Source organism: Heliconius melpomene, chromosome 17 (genome assembly GCF_056956725.1).
Source record: "Heliconius melpomene rosina isolate 202511_hmr_F chromosome 17, ASM5695672v1, whole genome shotgun sequence".
Classification (NCBI taxonomy): Eukaryota; Metazoa; Arthropoda; class Insecta; order Lepidoptera; family Nymphalidae; genus Heliconius; species Heliconius melpomene.
The window spans coordinates 12,665,202-12,689,196 of NC_140405.1; the positions used below are offsets into that span (position 1 = coordinate 12,665,202).

General features: G+C 33.2%; 1 protein-coding gene across 3 annotated transcripts; it reads right to left on the minus strand.

The window, feature by feature from the left end:
* Window positions 1-832: 832 nt before the first annotated feature.
* Window positions 833-23,979, minus strand: fbl (pantothenate kinase 3 fbl). 3 transcript variants are annotated; one of them, XM_085200922.1, is made up of 14 exons: window positions 23,839-23,979; window positions 21,613-21,697; window positions 21,152-21,210; window positions 10,420-10,499; window positions 9,827-9,936; window positions 9,304-9,482; window positions 8,375-8,474; window positions 7,777-7,850; window positions 6,546-6,680; window positions 6,161-6,312; window positions 5,394-5,570; window positions 4,787-4,922; window positions 4,394-4,509; window positions 833-3,908 (listed from the first exon to the last, which is right to left on the minus strand). In XM_085200922.1, exons 2-14 carry the CDS (start codon window positions 21,620-21,622, stop codon window positions 3,803-3,805), a joined length of 1,434 nt encoding a protein of 477 aa, XP_085057048.1. In that variant the 5' UTR covers window positions 21,623-21,697; window positions 23,839-23,979; the 3' UTR covers window positions 833-3,802. The 3 variants fall into 3 exon arrangements, with proteins under 3 accessions (XP_085057048.1, XP_085057050.1, XP_085057049.1); XM_085200924.1 differs by lacking the exon at window positions 21,152-21,210; XM_085200923.1 differs by lacking the exons at window positions 21,152-21,210; window positions 21,613-21,697; window positions 23,839-23,979 and adding an exon at window positions 15,820-16,001.
* Window positions 23,980-23,995: the final 16 nt, after the last annotated feature.

A 23,995-nucleotide genomic window follows, 5' to 3' on the forward strand; every position in this document is an offset into this window, starting at 1 on the left:
TGCAAGCCCTGCTGCGTGATACATGAAGCTAAGAATTTTCGAACCATTAATCTCGAAATATTGTTTTATGTCCACATATACAATTAATAAATGCTGCCCAATGGTATAAAAAAATAATTATTTTCTTTTATTGCAATAACATCGTAATATCAGAATGTTCACTTAAAAGTTGATTTTTTAAATTTTTATTTCAATCATGATGGTAATTTTCTATGTTCTAATATTTTCATTGATATGTGAGTATTTTTATATAAATAATTTAGTCGTGACATTGTTTTTATTTATTTTAGTATTATTATTTTTCTTAACCTTGTATTAAGAAACGACTTCATTCCCCGAGTAGGAATCGAAACCACAACGTGGCGTTTACACTTGTGGGTTACACCACTACTTCTCAAACATAACATGAAGATGACATACCTATTTTTATTTAATCAGTAGGTGTAATAAGCGGGTTGAACACCAAACCTAACAATATGTTATTTTCCAGTAGCACCCATTGAAAGCCGGTACAGGTATTTACCTCGAATACCGCTGCGAAATTACAATCGATACTTTATTTACAAATTGTGGCCATTAGAGATACGCAATGAAAGGATTGACGCGTCTTCCTATGAAAATTACGCAATAAGGAGAAAAAACGGTGATTTTCTCTATACGGAACCTAAAATTAGACAACGTAAATTGAATTTGGATGGCGATCTAAAAAATATTCTAAGGAATGTTGAAGATTTTAAAGAGTTTAATTTTGATGACTTGGTCTCTTAAAATTTATTAGTTCCTATATGAAGAGAAAATTATTTAAAAAGTAATTAAACACAAGGATATATTATTTTGTTTTTCTTTAATTCATAATTATATAAAATATCCAAAACAGCCGGCGCAAAGCCTTTACTATAAACAATCCACATTACATTACACTTTTGACAAATACTGTTTGCTGTTTATACATATAATATAACCTATATACAATAAAAAAAGAAACCAAGAATTAAAATTTAATTAAAATTTTGTTATGTTGATATAAATACTAATATTATATATATAAATAGATAAATTAAAAAAGTGTGCAAAATGTAACTATATTAAATTTTATTATTATTATCATAAGTCCCCCGCTTTATGTTATAAGTATAACTAAGTAGATATATTTTTTTAAATGTTATAAATCGAAAATGGCGGTTAATATTTAGCAGGAAATCAATACAAATGTTCTTATTAATATATAGATCTATTATAATTTTTAAGTTAATTACTTACTGTGTGGTTAACAAGCCGTGGCCAATCTGAAAATAGATAGTTTTTTTCTTGCTTCTGATAATTTTCTTACCGAATTGTGAAATGAACAACGCTCTAAAATTCAGGAAACCTTACAAGGCGGCCACGACTCGTTGACATGATTGTAAATTTAATTATAATTTGAAAAAAAAAAAGAATAAGCGACAGTTTGCGACAGCGAACGTTTATTTGTTTTACTTTATTTCTATATTTTATTTTATTTTGATATTTAGACTAGCGTATACCTGTGGCTTCGTAGGCGCGTTCAAATGGAAATGACTACAAAAACTACAATTCTAAGTGCCCGAGGTAACTGTGACCACGGGTACAGCTTTTTTTACATTGAAATGTTTAACCTTTAATAGAACAGACTTATGGCAAAAACAAAAAAAAACAAATGTTAAATAAATTAATTTATTTATATTTAATAATAATAAAAAACAGAAATAAACACATTTACAGGTAAAAAAAGAATTATTAGCACTTAGCGATTTATATACTTAGATTGTACCACAAATTATTAATTTAATTATTTTTTCACCTTTTCCCATACAAAACTTATTAATAATAAAATTCGATTTTTAATTAATAATAAAAAATGAAAAACCAATGTGTCCGATTGTAAGCGCGACGGCTGTGGGTTTGATCTCACCCGATATTCCAGAATATTTCAATTATTTTCATATTTAATTCCTCTTTAGTAAAACAAAACGTGGCGTTAAGTTCCGCACACGTAGTCTTGGAATTGCGCAAAAAGTGTCTTAACTATATTTTCCCTGCCTATGCGGGTTATAAAAACATATACATAATAATAATAAAAAGTACATTTTTTTTAATGTATAAATAAAGCTACCACCACACATGCGTCTCACGCAGAAATATTTTTGTGCCTAAATGTGACAACACTCTTCATAACATACAGCCTTTGTATTATTACGTTAAAAAAATAATTGAAAAAAAAAATAGAAATTATGCGTTTATTATTCTAACTATAATTTGTATTATATTAGAATTTTTATACAAAAAAAAAATAAAAAATAATATATACTGATTAAGTATAAACTTTGACTTTTGTTAATTTAAGAAAAAAATACTCTTAATAATAATATACATATCAATTTGTTAGAATATTTAATTTAATAAAAAAATATATATTACTTTTAAGTTAGTATGAAATAATAATTTAAAAAAGGTAATTCATTTAAGTATATTAAAGATCCATATAAAAATTAGAATCCGCGTCCTTATTCCATAACAAATTTAGCAAATAATTATAAATAAAAAGAATATACTATTTTTTAAATAGCATAGCCTCCTCGTATCTAGGGAGCCTTTATATATCATAAGCGATAAGCGATACAAATAAATTTTAAATGTGAAACCTTTAATTTAAATAAACAATACATTATTCATGTGATATTTAAGAAATTTTTAGTTAATAAAAAAAAAATTATCACTTTATGAGAGTTGAATCAACTTGAATCAATTTATTATTTACAATACATAAAAAAAAACAATTTAGCCATTAATTTAAAATAAACCACATTATTTATATAAGATGAAAAGAAGAAAAGAATAATAAGATGAAAAGTCCATTGCAATACACTATATGAATATCAAGTAAATTAGAATTAGAATAAAGAAAACAAAAAACCCGACTGCACAGTCTAAATTAATATATCCAGTAATAAATAATTGTGTCATCAAGTATCATGTATCATAATCGGTTCACTGGTTTAAGAGTTACAAGGGAACAAAGGAACGGAGATACATACATACGCGCCAAAAACATAACCCTCGTTTGGCGTCCGCAGTCGAGTTAAAAGAAATATTTTTTTAAAGTTGAATTAATTTAACATTTATAAAACAAAAAAAAGCATTTTACATTTATATTTTTAAAAATATATTATTTGTGTCAAAATAAAAAATGATATTAACTGACTTAAAAAAAAGGAGATTCTCAGTTTGAAATGTTTGTCTGCGATTGTTGCTATTTCCTTAATGAAATCGGGTTTTTAACACAATTTTATAAACTCTAACCAATTTGAAAAAAAAAAAACAATTAGAAGTTCATTTAAAGAAATATAAAAGAGTTCATTTCAATAGAAAAAAAATGTTTTTAATCATTTAGTAAGAGGGGGCAGGAGTTTATACAAATGTCACTTAAACGTCATTTTTGACAATGCATACTGGTATAGATAATATATTTTTCAATTAATAAATATTGGTATATATAAAGATATAGCGTGATGATGACTGCAAACGCGACGGTTGTGGGTTCAATTCGCACTCAGCGGAATGAATTTATATTTAATACTATTTTCATTTTTAGTAACAAGGTAAAAGCGCGGCGTTGAGTTCCGTCACTCAACACGCAATGCCTCTATAATTTGGATGTCATGTAGAACGAAGTGTCTCAACACTAGGTTCCCTAACACTACCCGGTTATATGCGGGATACAGCGTAAAGCTAAAAATATATACATACATATAGATATATAATATAAATATATATATAAAATATTTCATCTGTCAGCTTGTGTAGACTCGGGCGGAGTCGCGTGTCGGGACACGTTGTGTTTGTGATTCTTACTGTCGTAGTGGAGAAGGCAGCCGACTGCACCAAAATAACTGTAATTAAGGAAAATGATAATTAGAAAAAAATATATATAAAAAATGTGTTAAGACACTCTGTTCCTATTAAAACACTTTCGTTCTGATTACGTTTCAATTTATCCATTTGATCTTATATGGAACTATTATTTATATTTATTGTTTATTTAATATGGGTTATTTATTTATTCTTTTATTTTATTTATTTATCACATAAATACGTACATATTATATACACATATGTATAATATTTAATGGAGTTTAGACGTTTTAACGATTTTTAACGCTCCAAGAAATGAATGATTTAATTTCATATTCCTCCCTTTAGTAACAAATTAAAGCGCAGTGAGTTCACCTAAAAAATATTAAATAAGCAATAAATGTAATATGTAAATATTAGTTCTCTAGACAAGCTTCATATGGAATATCAAATATGTTGTAATATTTTAAAAAAAATCGACTCTACAAAATCGAAGTAACCACCACTCTCATACAACACTCACCCCTCATGCTCCAAGAACAACGCCTTCAAAGCCCCTCTGGACCAGTAGGACATCGCGTAGGACAGTAACTTCATGGATAGTGGGTTCACTCTTAGGAAATTACCGCAGAACACTACCTGTTGATTAAAAGAAAAAATATCTATTTAATTAAAAAAATAACGTTTGTCTGTAAACGCGACGGTTGTGGTTTCGATTCCCACTGGGGGTTAATTATTTTCATATCGCTTAAGACTATGCGCGACATTTAGTTACGCCACTCCATCCAATGTCTTTTTTTAGGCAGTGCGTGGGGAGCGAAATGACTTTACACTAGGTTCCCTCTGTCTACCATGCTACATACGAGATACAGCGTGACGCTAAAACAGAAAAAAAACGGAGAGTCTAGTCACTAACCCTCTCCAATTTCTCGTTAGAGGCACAAAGTCTTGCTATCGATCCTATGTTATTCGTTATAGTCACTAATGTAGCCCTGGCCAGATCCTCCCTGGACACTTTGGCACGACGCTCCGCTGAACACATTTGACCAAAACTGTGGGAAAGACAGAGAAATGATTAAAATATTAATTACCTATAATAATAAAATATATATTTATTATTATTGTAGTGGATACTTGGTATTAACAATGTGGGTTTTAGTAACTGATCACTGTCTGTGCATGAAAAATATATAACAAAAACCCCAATTAATGATTTTTAAAAACTTGTCTGTTTGTCCCTTAACATTTAGTGTATATTTTATTACAATCGGTTTATAAATAAAAAGTAATATTAGTTTAAAGTTTTTAGATAGAGTGATAATGTTATTAGGATACAAAAGTAACACAGATTAATAAATAAATAATTATGTAGTAATAGTGGTCGAGGTCGCGAGCAGGTTTCTACATTTCCTAAAAAAAGAATAAGTTAAGATTTAGATAATATATGTCAAATCACTTCACCCGACCTCCCGAAACCTCCTAAAACCCCCTTAAGCCACCTGTAACCTTCCCAAACCACTCACCTACTAGCAACCAGATCCCCCCTCAGGCCGAACCTCTCGTAGTCGCCTCCGTATATGTCCCGCACCAACTTGTCCACGGAGGTGTTGTCTCCAGCCGCTGCAAGCGCGATGGCCTCTTCAAAGCTGCTGCAGCCAGCAAGTAGACAGCAGAGACCGAGGAATGTACCGCCTCCTAAGCTGATGGGGGAGGGAGAGAGAGAGAGAAGATAAGTTTTTTGGCAGCAAGCAAGCAATTCCACGTTGTATCCCGCACATCAGGATAAGGGGTAATGAATTGTAGGTGTGGTCATCGCCTTTGCAGTGAGACGTTGTCCAACTGCACCACGATGGCTTTAATAGAAACACTATATATACAATATCTATATATATAAAATACACCGCCTCATAATACCACCGGAAAGTGAGGAAAGAAAGTGTCTTAATGGTAACGGAGTGTTTAAGCACTAGGCTCAAAGGTTCCCTCTGCCTACACTGCTGTGTACGGGCTACAGCGTGAAGTTAAAGAAAAATAGAAGAAGAACATAATTATATCTAGTAGTAATCAGTGCAACAGCCTATAATAAGCGCGTTCATAACTAGTCCACTTCTTATGTCGACTAATAAGTTGAAAAAAAAAATGTTTATCCTGAGTCTAAAGCGAAAGCGCGATGGTTGTAGGTTCAATTCCTAGAATAATCACTTCTATGTTATTTTCATTCCCCCGCTCCGGCAAGAAAAAACAAATTATATATTTATAGAAAAAAAAAATAAGAATAATAAATACGTACCTAGTACCGCTGACTCTGTAATAATCGTTCGGCGCATTCACAACTAGCATGGAAACGCCACTGCCTACATTTACTAACAAAAATGGATACGGATTGGAGAAATCGAAGGGTTTTCTCACGTATTGGCTTAGTGCGGGTTCGAGGTAAGGTGGCTGTGAAAAAAGAAAAAAAAACAATTATTATCTAGTATTAATTATTATTAATGACGATAAACCTGACGTTTGTAAATTCGAATATATATATTAAACGCGATGGTTGTGGGTTCCAATACTATTTGAGGTAATGAATTATTTACGTTTCTCTGTTTTGTTGGTCTGCCCCAATTTGAGACATTGCGCGCTAAGTGACGGAACCCAACCGCGCGTTTACCCTATCTCACACTCACCGTGTCTTTACAAGCGGAATCATTCTCCGGTGGGGCCCAGTAGTAACATTCCTGAGGATTCATCGAGTCCACGAATAACACACCCGCTATGAGAGCGTCAAGTTCGTCTAATTTCGATAGACGCATGTTAACTTCCTGAGAAAAAATAAGAAAAAAATACTGTTTTAAACAAGATTAAGACCCGTATTTATAAAGCACTTTCAACTCTGAGATCGATCTTGAGATGCCGATAAATCTATAAAAGAAAGCGGCATCTGAAGATCGATCCCGGAGTTGATATTTATAAATATGGGCCTATTAATCCGCCATGTTGTAGTGACGAATATATTACATTTGATTTTTTTTTCATTAGTTACATTTTTGGAAAAAACTGTATAAAATGGAAACATACAGGTATTAAACATATACTCTAACCACTGAGCCATACGACCGACCGTCAGTTCCTATATAAGGTATATTTTTTTTATAGTTTCACATAGTATCTCGCACATAGCAAGGTAGGCAGAGGGAACCTAGTGTTGAGACATTCTGTTTCCGCAGAATTCTGGAAGCATCGCATGTTTATTGGTAGAACTCAACGCCGCGCTTTATCTCTCCAGAATAAAATGATTCAATCCCTAAGTTGTCGTTTACGCTTGTGCCCCAGCGCCACGACGACCTCATCAATTTAAAATGTATATTTTAAATACTAAATCTTCATTTTCTATAGAAATATGATATACGTCGTAGTTATATTTCGATAGTGCTAGCGATAGTAATATTTTATTTATTTTTTATAATCACATTAAATTTTATGTATTATTTTATTCTCATCAATAATTCGAATATAATACTTACCTACATATAAATTCAAGATTAATAGATATTTTACTGATTTAGCTTCACGCTGTATGAAGCACATATCAGGGAAGGCAGGCGGAACCCGGGAACCTAGTGTGAATTTGAGGATGTCGCGGCGCAGTGGCACAAGAGTGTGACTGTAAACGCGATAGCTGTGGGTTTGATTCTCACTCGCGGGAAAGAATTATTATTTATTAATATTTTTTCATTTTTTCGCTCTTGTAACCAAGCAAATTGCAGCAATTGAGTTCATCCATTCAACACGCAATGCCAAAAAAAAATGTTGCGATAGGTGAAATGGTTTTAAATTAAAATAAAAACCATCTTAACTATATATCAGCCCTAACTATTGATTTTTTTTAAATCAACCGGGAATCAAATCCGCACCAACCTTAATAAAATCCTCTTCAAACTTATAAGCGCCGCCGCCTGTCGCATAAATTGTATTGACAAGAGCCGCCATACCTATAATTAAAAAATATTATAATAAAATAATTACAATTTTTATTTTAAAAAATATTTATATGGAATATAAATATTTTTTTTAAAACATACAAATATTTTTTAAGCTAAATTTGAAATAAAAAGACAGTTTCATGCTCTTTTCCTCGAAGCATGGGTAGACAGAGTGAGGTTAACGTCAGGATATTCCATTATTCTTCTCATTTTGCAAATTCAAGACATTGCGCTTTGAGTGGCGCAACACAAACATATTTTTTTTCATGACTTGAAAATCGAACCCTCAACTATCGTGCCGGTCGTATCTTCACGGTCAACTCAATCAATTGAGCTATCCCAAAGATCAAACGACAGTCGCGAACAAGCGTGCTACTGTAAACATTATAGATTGTGGATTCGATTCTCATTCGGGGGGAATGAATTATTTAATATTTTCATTTCCTGGCTCTGGTAACGAGACGAAGGTCGGCGTTTAGTTCTGACACTCAACATACAATATCATGAAATGAAAAACAGAGTATTAAACATACCCTTAGATCTAGCCAATTGTAGGAAGGCACCAACTTCACTTGTAGGGAACCTTATAAAGTGAAGGGTACCTCGTCTGCCTCGTATTGTTACGTTTTCCATCTGAAATTGTGTTCAAATTACTTTATTTCTTCATATAACTGCCATATTTTAGGTAGTTTTGTTTTTAACTTCACGTTGTATCTCGCACGTAGCAGGGCAACGGAAAAAAATCGACGAAAAGTGCGGAACAGATGTGTCGTAATAGGAACACTAGGTTCCCAGGTTCCCTCCGCCGACATACGTGAGATACAACGTTAAGCAAAAATAAATTAATTGATATAATACGTTAAAGCATTATAAAGACTTCTTCAATCAATGTAAGTATTATCTCTTGACCTTGAAGTGACCTCTACACATATAATACATTATATAAAATATTAATTAGTGATCTATGACAAAAAAAAAATACAAATTGAATGATGAAGAGCGCGTGAGATGAATGATATATATAATATGGTCTTTCTTCACGTATCTTCCGCGTGGATGGACTCATATCACAGAACTACTGTACCTGATTAAACTTGGACTGTTCTCTAAGCTGGAATATGTCTCGATTAAATCAACCAAAATGATGATTCAGTGTGACTTTAAGTTTTTGAGAAATTTGTGCACAAATATACAAACAATATACCTTTAAAAACAAACTAATTATATTGAAATGAATTAACCAACTCTAACAACACTAATACGTATAATGCTTGTGAAATTGACAACTTCCTTTCTTTGAATATCAGTTAAAAATATACAATGTGTAAATATACATCAGTTAAAAATATACACACAAATATACACTTTGCTTATTTTCCACATGAGAAAACAATGCGCAAAATTTCAAAAACCTAACTTCAGGGCGCCCACAGCTCATTGGCAGTACTGTACCAGAACTAACCTGCAAATGCACATCTCGTCTCCCAGTCTTGCCATATGCGGAGTTCCTGGTCAAGTAACGTCTTATGTTCTTTAGTATTTCAGTTTCTTTATCCAACTCGCGTCTGTTGGTCTCGCGTGGTTCAAAATAAACCAACTTTGTTAGAGTACCTCCTATGTCCATGCCAAACCATGGCATAGCTGAAGAAAAAATAATAATAATAAAAGTAATTTTAATGGAAATCTATAGAAATATTGTAAGTAGTGGCGTAGGGTACCAGGCGTGTGACTGTAAGCGCGAACCGTTGTAGGTTCCCTTACGATGAAATTAAATATTTAATCTTTTCGTTTCTCTGCTCTGGTGTCGACGCAAGCGCGTCGAATTCCGCCACTCAACACGCAATGCTTCCAGAATACGGCAGAAAAGGAACAAAAGTGTCTTATTAGGAACGGAATCTTTTAACAATAGATTTCCCCAGATTCATACAGCGATCAGTCGATGCAGCGTGAAAATAAAGAAATAGAAAAAGAAGCTAAAAACTCACGAGGTGCATTGTTATCTGGCGGGGTGGGAGGTGTAGGTTCACACATTTTGGTTGCTTTCGCTACCGGCTGGGAGTATGGCGACCGTCTCGCTCTTTTTAGTTGATTAGTTCTGCAATGGAAAAAAGTAAATAGCCTAAAATATATATCTAATATATTTTAGAAATTCATCAAAGTTACAAATATTAAAATTTGTATTTGAAATTAAAATATTTGCTAACAAATTATTAAGTCTAAGATATTTTATTATTTTTATTTTTGAGGCAAGTCATGGCACAGGGGCACAAAGTGGAATTGTAAAATAAATTTGGAAATGGAGGAAATGAAATATTTCTTTACATTTATATTTTCATTTCTTCGCATTGGTGCCGAGGCAAAAAAGCGGCGTTAAGTTCCGCCACTCAACACGTAATCCCTGCAGAACTCGACGGGAAATGGGGTGTTTTAACACCCTGCTGTATGCGGGATACAGCGTGAAGTTTATATTTATTATTTATTTTATAGTCAATAATTAAAATAAGGTGATTTGTAACTTTTGTTACAAGTTTTTTAAATCAGTATAGTAAAAAAAATGCGTGTATTTGAACCTGTATACCTGATCAGAGTGCGGGAGGGCGAGCCGCCGCGCTCGGGCCTACAGGCCGCGAGGCAGCCTTCACAACGATGTAGGCGCATCTGTAAATAATTAACTTAGCTTAAGTCGCGGCTTTGCTCGTTATGACTACACTAATATAATATACAGATATCTATACTAATATTATAAAGTTAAAGAGTGTTGTTTGGTTGGACGCGCTAATCTTAGAAAATACTGGTTTTTCATTGAAATGTAACGCAATGTACCTACGATCAAAATTATCTCCCACGCTTAAAATATAGCAATTATGTCATATACTGCTTAAGTTATTTCAATTTGACCACAGAGAATGGTTATTTAATAATTTTTCAACATTTTGTTATTTCCACACTTAAATAATAAAATATTTGAACAAAAAGTAAAGTTTTACGTATACGTATTATGTATTTATTACATAAGCATACAAAAATACTTAAAAGGCAGTTCACATCCAAACGAGTCAGCGTTAGGAATTCAGTTCGAAAATGATTATACAATAGATAAAATGTAAAACTACATACTCGAGGCAGTTGTGTGGAAATGGCATAGCGTTAACGTACAGCTGTGGGTTTGATTCCCAGGGAAGTTTAAGGGAATTGACTTGTTAATATTTTCATAGAGATTAATCTATAATATGGTAAAGCTGATGAGTTTGTTTGGTTAAGGGCGATAATCTCAGGTTGTACAGTTCATTCATCTGTATCCCGCACACAGCAGGGTAGAGAGAGGGAATAACCTAGTGTTAAATCACTCCGCCACCTGAATATTGGAAGTTTTCAAACTAGTTAGCTAACTAGCTCCAAGCATATTCTATAGCAATTGGATTACTTGGGTAAAAAAAGCATGTTTTTAGTTTTTTTTAAAAATCATTTATTATTTTACTTTGATGGTAAAAGATAATAAACATCTAAATTTTAAAATTTCTATTATAAAATAAATCCTTGAATTTGGCCTTAAATTGTATATTAAATTTAGCACAAAAACAAACTTAATTTTATACTACAAGAGAGTATAAATTTGATTCATAAATTATTAAGTATGGTAGGTCATATTCGCAAACACAAGGTTCTACTATAACTGGTTTTGTGAATAATTTGTTCAAATTGTGTTCTTGTTGTGAATACGTGCGGTGTTGGGTTCCGTCGTTATATACGCATTGATATGTACTTATTATAGGGGAATCCCCCACAAGTGGGAGATGTACACAGATAATAAATCAATGTCATCGATTAATTATTTATCATTCCGTTCATTCGTTCCGTTCAAATGGGAAATATATAAGAAAACGAACGACAAATGGCATAACTTAACGCCTTACATTGTCAAAACCATTAAAATATATATATTTTTAATTCTAACCCGTACTTCATGTGATTAGCGCGTTCAACCAAATAAACACTTCAGCTTTGTAACATTAGTATAGAAGTATAGATTCAACATTAGCGTAATAACTGCAGCTCTCTGTCATTGAAACCTATCAAATATTTACTTATTAAGGCCAAGGATTATAAAAATTTTATGTATTATAATTTATGCATAAGATTTACTAGAGATTTACTATCAAAACCTCCAAGAGTGAACGTCATGATTTCCACAGGGTGAATGAATTATGTTCACTTCCTCGGTCTGGTAACAAGACAAAGCCCGGCGTTGAGTTACGCCACTCAACACGGAATGTCTCTAAATGGCTTAATACTAGATTGGATTAAGATACAGCGTGAAGCTAATAATGTAGGTTTATTAAAGTTGACATTCATCTCAATGTGTTAATTATCTACTATACAATTTTCAGATGTTTTTTTTAGAGTCGTGTTTTACAAATCGAGCCCTCTCATTTAGTACCCATATTAGTGGGTTGTGTAAGCCGCCATTTTGTTGCGGCGGCCATTTTGGATTAATAGCAGTATAAATTACCTATATGTAATTTCATTGTCATCAGAATTGAAGGAGCATTTCAACAAGGGAAAAAGAAAAAGTATTCGATAAACACTTATCCAAGATATCATTTTGCAAACATTAGCCGCCACGACAGTCATTGTGTTATCTTTTTTAAATGATAAGCCGTATCATCGTTTAGACAGTTTTCAAGAAGTAATGCCGAATACAATAACTATTTTTATTGATATATCGATACACCTCTGATTTTATATAATAATATAAAAATGAGTCACTAAGCGCAACGTTGTGTTACGCGGCGGCGTGCGGATATTAAATTCACGGATTCTCTAGTGGGAATTGAACAGAACAAACAAACACGTCACTGTGGTAGGATTAGGCATAATTTAATATGATATATTAACACACTTAACGATGGATTTAAAATTAGGCCCAAGTCCAATTATCCATATTTACACTTTCCTTATTAGATAACAAATTTGATAATGATGAATAAGTGATTGTAAAACATTATTCTATAAGCTCTGTTCAATACTTAGAAAGATACGGGATCGATAGCAGAATAGGCAGAGGGAACCTAGTGTTAAGAAACTCCGTTCCCCACACACTGCCCAACTTTCGAGACATTGCGTGTTGAGTCAACCTCGTATTTTGTCTTGATACTAAAACTAAGAAATAAAAATAATTTATTCCCCTAGTGAGAATCGAACCACCAACCACCTGACTTTCACTCTTGGGAATGAAATATTTAATATTTTTATTTCCTCGCTCTGGTAAAGAGGCAACGCGAGGCCACTCAACACGCAATGCTTCAAGAATTAGGTGTAAAGTGGAGAACGGAGTGTCTTAACACTAAATTTTCACATTCCCTCTGCCTACCCTGCTATGAGCGGCATACAGTGTGAAGCTAAGAAAATGAAAATAAGTCAAAGAATTGAATCTACAACCATCGCGTTTACAGGCAGACGAAACTGTTAAGCCACTCGTTTAGAATGGTCCTTCTTTGGATAGTGTCTAAGAAAGTAATAACCTTTTAAAATGTTATTGACGTAAAGTAAATTGATATAAATTGTAACTAAAATAACCAAATTTTGAATAAGTTACAGTATTTTATTAAACTTTGACATATGAATAAATACAATACGCATTGTTCGATCGATTTGCATGTAAACTATTAAACATTTATATATATTTTTAGCTTCACGCTGTATCCCGCACATAGCAGGGTAAGCAGAGGGAACCTGGGAACCTAGTGTTAAGACATTCTGTTTCCCTTTCCGGGGAAACCTGGAGGCATATCGTGTTGAACATTAATTATACATCTATAGGTATTTATGTAACAATGTCTGACTGTAAGCACTTTTATTGCTCCCCTACAATCCCAAATGACCCTACATGCCGAACGTCAGCGTTCTACGCCGCGTAGTGTCTGCTGTGTTGTATCAATCATTTATAAGCAATATGTTACCTATATATCTAAGTCTATAAAACTAGCTTTTACTCAAACAAGCTGTTCTTTGATTCAAGTGATCTTTTTGTGTAAAGGTTTTTTTTCTACTTTTATTGCTTAAATTAAGCTTTGTTGGTTAAAAATTATATTATTATTAAAATTGAATTTGTACGAACATTATAATTTTGTATAATTTTTATTTTTTCATATTTTTTTAAAATATTTTATGGCCTTGCGTATGTATAATATATACTTATTAATACATGTACAAATCATTACGATGACAAGTAAAGTAGGTAAAATCGAAACGTGATACAATATAACGAGAGAGAGGCTATAGGTTTAAATTTTCCTATTTAAACCAACAGTTCTTGAGATTACCGCATTCAACAAAACAAACTCATCAGCTTTATAATATTCCTTCCTTCACCTACCATCCCTCCCGTGACATTGCGTGTTACGAACCGACAACCGTCGATCTCTCTACCACTGCTCCACTACGGCCTCAATTAACACTTAAGTGTAGCCTCAACAAATTGTTACGTTAAGTATTCTAGAAATACGTATTAACAAATTATAAAGAAAAATGTAACCACTTTTTGTTAAATGCAAAAACAACAAGGTCGGTTGTGTGATGCTATCTATACAAGCACATACATAATATCTAATTATAATAATCTATTTATTATCATAATAATCTAACATTCTTATACGCAAATAATAGTTTTTATAAAGCTGGAAGAAAAATAGTAGGTACTTGTTATTAGGGTTCCATAGCAAAAAATAATTCTTATAGAACAACTTTGTTGTCTGTTCGTCGGTTTGTCCGTTTCTCGTGACCATATTTCTTAAGAGCGCTTGTAAATATCAAGCATTATTTAATATTAACTAATCAGGTCTAGCCTTTTGTATGAAATTCATTATGAATTTTGTCAATATTTTTTATCACCTTTTCGCTCTTATTAATAATAACATTGCGTGATATTAGTATTATAATTTTATAGTATTAGGTACCTACTGTATGACACCATGACACATTCTAAGTACCCGATGTAACTCTGACATGGCGTGAAAATTGTGCTTGTACTATACTATACAAAATATAATAAGATTTTTTTTGTTAATTGAGCAAAGTCCATTAACATTAATTATTCTTTTTTAAAAAAACATATAAAAAAAAAGAAAACCAAAATTAATGTAATAAAATATTATAATTTTTTCGTTATTACAAATGTGATTTTTTGTTTACAATTAGGTATTATATTATGTCTACCCTGCTGTTTGTATCCCGCAAACAGCAGGATAGGCAGGGCCGGCCGGCAATGTCTCCGCCGGGTTGTGGAGCATAGAATAGCATAGAATATATTTTTTAGTTCCATGGTGTATCCCCCATAGAGTAGGTAAACAAAGGAGAGCTAGTGTTAAGATATTCCGTTTTTCGCGCACTGCTCCATTACTGAGATATGTCACGTCGATTGGTGGTACTCAAGGTCATGTATTGTCTTGTTTCCAGAGCGAAGAAATAAAATAATTCATCCCTACCCAAGTCTAAGGTACGCAATCGAAGCCAAAGTTGGTGCATTTAAGTTTATTATTTTTGTTGTAAGAAAAAAAACAAGACTATAAAGAGGCCAGTCGTGGGGCACAAGCATGTGACTGTAAACACTACAGGTTCGATTCTCACTCGAGGAAATAAGTGGAAGTGGAGTGAAGAACAGGGAAGAGAGTGAGAGTGTTCAAGCACTCTATTGCCAATTTTTCGGGACATTGCGCATTGAATACTGAAACTCAAACCGCGCTTTGTCTATTAGAGCGGGAAAATAAAAATAACTGAATCATAATAATTTCGCCAAGTGCGAATCGAATTCTATTATAAATTATGATCAATTTTAATTCTACTCAGTCCAAGAAAAATTACTTATTCAGAATGATCGAGAATCGAACTCCACAATACCTATAATAATTACACAAAACTTAACTAATTCACTTTTCAATTTCAATGAAATACATTATCATATGTTAAGGTCAATACTCACATGATGTATCGTTATAACTCCACTTTTTTCTGCCATTTTTTGTATTTAAAAAACCGATACGAAACTAATATCACAGATTGAATAAATAATTTAAAAAGGAAAGTTAAATTAGAACATCACTTCAATCATCATCGACCTCCAAGCTCAACAACCGGCCCACGTCTAACAAATTGACAAGAATATAATCAATTATTTTATAAAAAAACAAATTATAATACAAAATAATGGCCGACGCTTGTATTAAAATGCGAATATCAAATGAAAACATTTAATTTGTTTCGCAAGTGGACACGTCCGCGCCGTGTGACGGTCACGCACCGAATGCGAATTGGCGCGTTCAATTTTCGAATATGTGCGCTCGCGCAACTGATAACGATAGTGAATTAATTTGTTACGTAGACATCTACATGTGTGTTAGCTGTTATCCTTTAGTTTGTTGCTGCCGAGGACTTAATCTATAGTTATAAATTTTTATATGAACTGAAAAAAAAGCTCTACACCTTCCTATTTTTTACATTTATGAATTTATAAAAGAAATATCAAATCAAAATTAAATCAGCTGTCCACACATCAGGGTAGACAGAGGGAACCTAGTGCTAAGACACTCCGTTCCCCCACTTTCTGCCGAATTCTGGAGGCATTGCGTGTTGAGTGGCAGAACAGAGACACCAGAGCGAAGAAATGGAAATATAAACGTAAAAAAATATTTCACTTCCTCGAGTGGAGATCGAACCCACAACCGTCGCATTACAGTCACACCCTTGTGCCGCAGCGGCACAACGGGCGCAATTAATTAACAATTAACCATAATAATATAATTATTAATTAACAAATAATATAGATAAAGAATAAAATGTTATAAGATTAAAATTAGTTTTTAACAAATTAATTATTATATTAATTATCAAGAAATTATAAATATACGATTAAAATTGTAATCAATGAATTAAGAAATACAAACAAATTGCAAGCACTATAAAGGCAACGACGTCGGGTTTTAAACGCAACGCTTTTCTAACTCCCGTGCGTACGAGCTCTAATGTTACTAGTATAGAACATTTAAATAAGCCGATAAAAGAGACGCGACGGTGGTGAGTTCGTTTCCCACTGGGGAAATTTCCTCGCTCTGATAACCAAGGAAAGCTCGTTGAGCTCCGCCACTCAACACGTTCATTGCGTGTTGAGTGGCGGTGCCTCACTCAAGAAGGTTACCAGGTTCCCTCTGCCCACGCCTCTGTGTATGGGATAAAACGGGAAACGGAAAAATGTATAAAAAAGCAAACAATTACATATTATGCAAAACGCATACGCAAGACGGAGTGCAGTGAGTGATAGTCAGAAATTAGAATAAAATAAAAACGAGATTAGTGAAGACGGCGTGCTTCACGCAAAGACTGAGGTGTCTTTGAAGAATCGACAAGTTTATATATTTTTACAAAACTTTTAAATCTGCTCCTTGTCTCTTCCCGCAACAGGAGCAACCAAGTGTCGAAACACGTAGTTCTACGCTGTCTGCCCGAATTCGAGACATTGTGTGTTGAGTGACGGTGGAAAACGCCTTACTTTGGTCCCACTCAAATGGGGAAATCGAAATAAATGGAATACACACATTCCTCTATCATATTTACTACGCATCACCAAATTATCTAATATTGATAATAACCAACGGATAAAATAAGTATAGATTATATAATCTTTAATATGTCCTTCTCTTTTTTTTAAGTGTAGAAGTGAAAGAGACAGCATAAATTTTGTCTCCATTAGGGGGGCTTAATTGGTATCTTATCTGTTTGACAAATATGTGAACAAATAAATATTTTTCTTGTCTTTAAAGCTATTCGTGAGATATTGTAAAAGTGCAATTATTAACCGAATCTTGTATGCGGGATAAAGCGTAAAGTTCTATGGAGTTTAAAACGCAAAATAAAAAATCCCGTTTTTCCCCCCTTGCTGTAGGAATTTCGAGTCCTCCCCTCTTAGTGCTTCTCTTAACCTCCTATCTACATGCTAATTATCAACTTTCGTCGTCGTTGTCTGTCAGTAAGGAAATTAAAGTTTCATGTATATAGATAAAGATGTTACGCGTAACCTAGACCATGAAAGACAATATGCCTAATAATGCATAATGCCTAAAAAATCAAATAATGTGGGTTTTCGCTTAAGCAAATGACAAGCCTCTCATAACTCAATTATTACATATACACTAATAGGTATGTATAGAAAAATAAAGTGTCGAAATATTCATTACGATGTCTAGCATTATATCTGTAAATATTTATATCCTGCAAAGAACTTCATCTGACACAGCATCTGACTGTAAACGCGACGGTTGTGGGTTCGAATCCTGCTCTGCGTAATGAACTATCTATTTCCTAGCTCATTTAACAAGACAAAACAGGGCTTTGCCACGCGGCACTCAAAACAAAACGTCTCGAAAATTGAACTGTAAGTTGGTAACCTGCTATATCCGAAATACAAATTGCGGAACTCTCCAAATAGAGGGTAGGTGAAAGGAACCTGAGAACCTAGTGTTAAAATACTCCGTTCTCATTTAGACATTTTCGTTTCCCGCTTTCCGCTAAATCCTGGAGATATTGCGAGTGGCGGAACTTAACGCCACGCTTTGCCACACTACGAGAGCTAGGAAATGAAAATATTAAATCTTTTATTTTCCCAAGTAGGTTCTATAGTAAAAATAGATAGAAATAATGTTAGTATAAATAGTATAGAATATATGAAATATATAGAATATAAATGTATAGAATTGTAAAGGAGGTGTGTCTTTATTGTTCAAACAAAAAAATTTCATTCAAAATATTGACCTAACTAATTAAATTATCAACACAAGTATAACACATATATTTACACTATTCTATTATTGTTCAATGTCTGTCATCAATATTTTATCGAATCCGTGACCACCAGATTAGCATATCAGCATTTGCACACCCATCTTGCACATTAGCCTTGTTAAGCCCTAGCAACAGCGCCAACATTGATGAGGGCTCGTTTAGTTCTCATGAACGCAACCTTAATTATATCAAATCAATTGTATTGTTTAGTAGAAAGATTGGCACAAACGTGCGAATTTAAATGCGGCGTCGAGTTCCCCACACAACATACAACTCCTCAAAAGCAAGAATTAGGCGAAAAGTGAGGTAGAGAAAATGCCTTAATGTTAACGGAGTGTCTTATCGCAAGATTCCGAGGTTGCCTCTGCCAACCCTGCTACTAAAAAAAAATACAGTCGATTTGATAATGATAATCTTTTTCTTACAGCAGTCGGTTAAAAAATACAAGAGGTCCTCGTAGTTTAGCGGCACGTTTGACTGAAAACGGTTTTGAGTTCTGTTTTTTTCGCCTTACGCTGTATCCCGCATTTAGCAGAGAGACAGAGGGAGTCTTGTGTTAAGACAATCCACTCCCCACTTTCCGCCAAATTCTTGACGTGTTGCGTGTTGAGTGGCGTACTGACGTCACTTTACATGTATTTCCCATGACCATCGGTCTCTTTTAAACATGACAAAACATAATTAATATTCCTTAAACTCATGGGATTCACGTTTAGTGACTTAGAGATAAGTAACAGGAAGGTTGTGATGTTATTCATATTTCTTTAATAGCACCCTATGAGGTCGTTGTCGCGCAGTGGCACAGCATGTTACTGACAAGGCTGGTGGTAGGTTCGAGTCCCACTCGGGGCAATGAATTTTCTAATATGTTCGTTTATTCGCTCTGGTAATAAGCCGCGTTGAGTTCCACCACTCTCCACGCAATGTCTCGACAATTCAGGGACGGAGAGTTTTGTGGCGTTCCTGTCCTTTTGCCTATCCTGCTATATGTCCGACTGACTCACGCGATGTTGCTGGTTCTATTTCAATTCGATGGAATACTTAAACAAAAAATATGTTTTAGCCATCTGTTTATGTAAATTGGGAATTTAATTAAAAAATATCACGAAGAAGGTAGAAAGTGGAGAATGGAGTGAATAAACACAATTTTTGCATTTTTGACGGCTTTTTGTGTGGCACGTAATAATTATGACTGCAAACAGTATATAATGGGTTTTGATCTTTGCTATGGGAAGTTTATTTGTTTTACGTAATTTCCTTATTTTTATACAAATATTTATAAATAAGTTGTAAGAAAATAATTATATATAAAAAAATGTGTATAAAAAATTAAAAGGTGGAATTTATACTCGTGTCCATCTTAATTAACATTTATAAAGGTTCAAAGTAATTAAATAATCAAACAAAAAATAAAAACTTTATCAAATATTATAAAAAGATAAAGATTTGAACGCCCAATCTCAGGAAGTACTGGTCCTAATTGAAAAAATCTTATTGTGTTGTATAACCTATATATCTGCTAATAGCCCATATATGGGCTATCCCTATAACACGTTAATGATCTCTAAGCCACTGTAGCTGCAGTCAATTACCTCGTGCAGTGAAAATGGTCATACACAATGTCTTGATTACTTTTAATATGTCTCTTGACTACTTCGTTTCCCATACATTTACTTTAAACAAGTGTTATCGGAGCTTAACGCCGTCATTCGTACTACCAGAGCGTAGAAACGTTAGAAGCGAAAATTTAGATTATAATCTTGGGGATGGAATACATAGCCACGACGTTAACAGCCAGACATAAACTCATAATTTTCAGCTTCACGCTGTTTCACGCATATAGAAGATTGAGTATAAGGTACCTTGTATTAACACTCTGTTGCTCACGCACTGCCCAATTTACGAGACGATGTGTGTCGAGTGGCGGAACTCAACGCCGCGCTTTATCTTGTTATCAAAGCGAGGAAATGAAAATAATTCATTCCCACGACTGGGAAGCAACATTAACCGTCGCGTTTAAATTCAATACAATATTTTCTCCAATAAACATAAGTATAAAAGATAGAACATTCCAGTTTAATTAATTAGTCCCCGCGTAAAACCGAACTTATGACCCATGCGGTCATTAGGGCAGTGCCAATTACATTATCAGTAACAATTTTCCTTAGTTTTGACTTAGAGCTTCATAACCTTTACAGATTATACGTAATATATATAATACATAGTTAATCGCCGTTGAGGAGCAGTGGCAGTGTGCAAGGGTTGTGGGTTCGATTCCTACAGGGTGGAATGAATTAGTTTTACACTATTGTTTAATAGTTTTTGCTTGAAGGTCCAACAAATACTTATTATCAAAAGCTTTCACATTTACAATATTAGTAGGATAACAGATTCATATATCTACGCTACCAAATCTTTGCAAATATAAATCAAAATAATCCCTAACTACGACAAAACTAATAGTGATAGGATAAACATACATATTTTAGGAATAACGACCACCCGTTTCTCACATGTTGGGGACAAAAGAATGGGATACCTGAAAGTATGAGGTAACTAAATCAAAAAAGTCTTCACATTGTAACCAGTATATAGCAGGGTAGGCAGGGGAAATCTAGTTTTAAGCCATAATATACCCTACAATTTTCAAAAATCGCGTGTTCGGTGGTGTAAGTTACCCCATGTCTTGGAGACTATGGTAACAGGTTCTATTTCCACTCGAGGTATTGTTTGTTTTAGTTATTTCCGTTATACGTATTCTTTGTTCAGGATATTCCAGGAAACGTAATAGATAAACGATAACAACTACCCTACGCAGAGCTTTTTCTAATTTTTTTTTATCTTTATAATAATTTTAAATATTATTTATAAAAATATCCTAATAAAGAATTAAAAAAAATCTACTAAAACCATTAATCTCATTATATAGAAAAAATCATACCTAACAGCATCCCTGCGTGGAAGCGCGAGGTGTTGAGATTTATTTCCTATAGGAAGTAGTGATGTCATCTACCACCCATGCTTTACTGTAACAAAGAAATAAATTAAATAAATATGTAGCTTCACAGTGTCATCAATCATTTACAAATTTAGTGCATTAACTATTATCTACCACAAAGAGTTTTCTAGAAACAACAATTCCTTTACAAGTAAATATTAACACGATAAAAGACCATTTAAAAATAAAATCCAAGTCATAATCTTTGTTGAATAATTTATTATGAAAAAAGAAGCACCTAAACTTTAATCTTATCAGTGATCTCATTCGAGGATATAAGAGATTCATATTTCCGGCATACATGTTACTAAATATAGCATTTTTTAGCGTCACACTATGCGTGCGGGATACCGTACACATAAGGTAATGTTAAAATAGTTCTGTTCTCCACTTTCCGCCGAATTCTGACAGCATTGCGTATTGAGTGACAGTACTCAACGCCGCGCTTATGCTTGTTACCAGAGCAAAGAAATGGAGAATTTTAAATATTTTCATTTCTTTGCTTCATTTCCTTGAGTAGGAATCAAAGCCACAACCTGTTGTGTTTACAGTCACACTTTGTGCCCTTGTGCCATAACTGGCTTTTTTTCCTGGGCTGTTTTATTGTTTAATATAAAGAAATAACAGAAAAATAATCACAAAAGCTTTAAAAAATAAAGTATTAAATTTCTTATTATGCATTATTTATTGTGTATTAATGTATAAGGATATGAGATTTAGGTATAAAAATGTATTCAAAATAAAAATACATATGACATCAGGATATTTTGATCAATGTAAATATAACTTATGATATGTATTTTTCTTAATCACCAAAAGTTGTACAATAAAATAATAAAAAAAAATGTATTAAAATATGTGAGGCCAAACAAAAGATAGGCTGTTATGGTGCAGGTGCACAAGCACGCAATTGTAAACAGGTGTAGGTTCTATTTGTACTAAGGGCAATAACATGTTTAATATTTTCATTTCCTCACCCTGATAATGGCAAAGGCAAAGCCTCTGTTGAGTTCTGCCACAATTCAGTGTAAAGTGGGGAACAGAAATTTCTTAATTAGATATAGCAGTAGAGGCAGAAGGAACTTAGTGTTAAGACACTCATTCTTCTCTTACTGCCTAATTCTCAAGACATTCTAAGTATAGTAGGAAGTTAACACTATATTTGATAATATCAAGAGTTTTTTTCCCCTAGCCTGTACTGTCCCATTGTTGGGCAAAGGCCTCCCTCCACTTCTTCCACTCTGGTCTATTCTGCGCTAATAAGTACCAGGCAGACTTGTAATATTAGAGTTGATAAATGATATCAATCCTCAAGTGGAGATCAAACCTACAACAAATGCATTTGCCATTGCACCATGATGACTTAAATTATTATTACATTGTTTAAACAATATTTGGATAAATAAGATTATAAGTATATTGCAATTTCATATAAAATAATTAAGGATGAAACTTTGGATTTTCTAAATATAGAGAGATATTTTTTTGACAATAGCTCTTTCACAATATCAAAATGATAGGCATTAATTCCTTTTTTTAAATAAGAATTATAATCGTTTTTTGTAGCTAATCAAAAAGACAGGGGATTTTTTTATAGATAAAGACCACCACTTTCAAGATAACATTATAATTATGATTATTTTAAGCTACTGTAAATGACATACTTTTTAGTATATAAAAATTTTGTACTCTAATAAGTAGTATATTATTTGAGCTCAGAAACATCTAAATAACGCTTAAATACTGTTTTAATTGGTTTTAATTGCTAAATCACCTTGAGTTCTCCATTGACATATTTATTAGCCAAATATGAATGAGCTGTATGAATTGTTCAGACCTTACAGAAGGAAAACCGGTTTTGCGATACAGTAAATACTTTTTATTGCATACGACGCGCGATTTTATGATACATACATATAGAGAAACGTACATTGTTTATCTGGCATAAAAATATTTATTATATTAATCTGTGAATGTCTTAGCAAGCGTCAATTATGTAGATTACTGTGTAAATAATAGCCTGCCCATTAAAACCGGTCGGTTCCGCATAAACGGTTGAGAAAAGTAGATCGTTTCTAAAAGTCGCAACCTATAGAAATATTGCATAAAAAGTAGGTGGTTTTTAGTGGGAAATACACCTAAATTAAAATATATGGCAGTTAGACTTACCTACTATGGTAATAGAGAAAATGTTTTGTGTCAAATAACGTTTATACACAGCAAATATAACGGGGAAATAAGAAAATTTTAAGTAAAACGTGACGACCGACTTTACAACGAAACGATGGTGACCACAGAATAATAATTAATAAAGAAATATGAATTC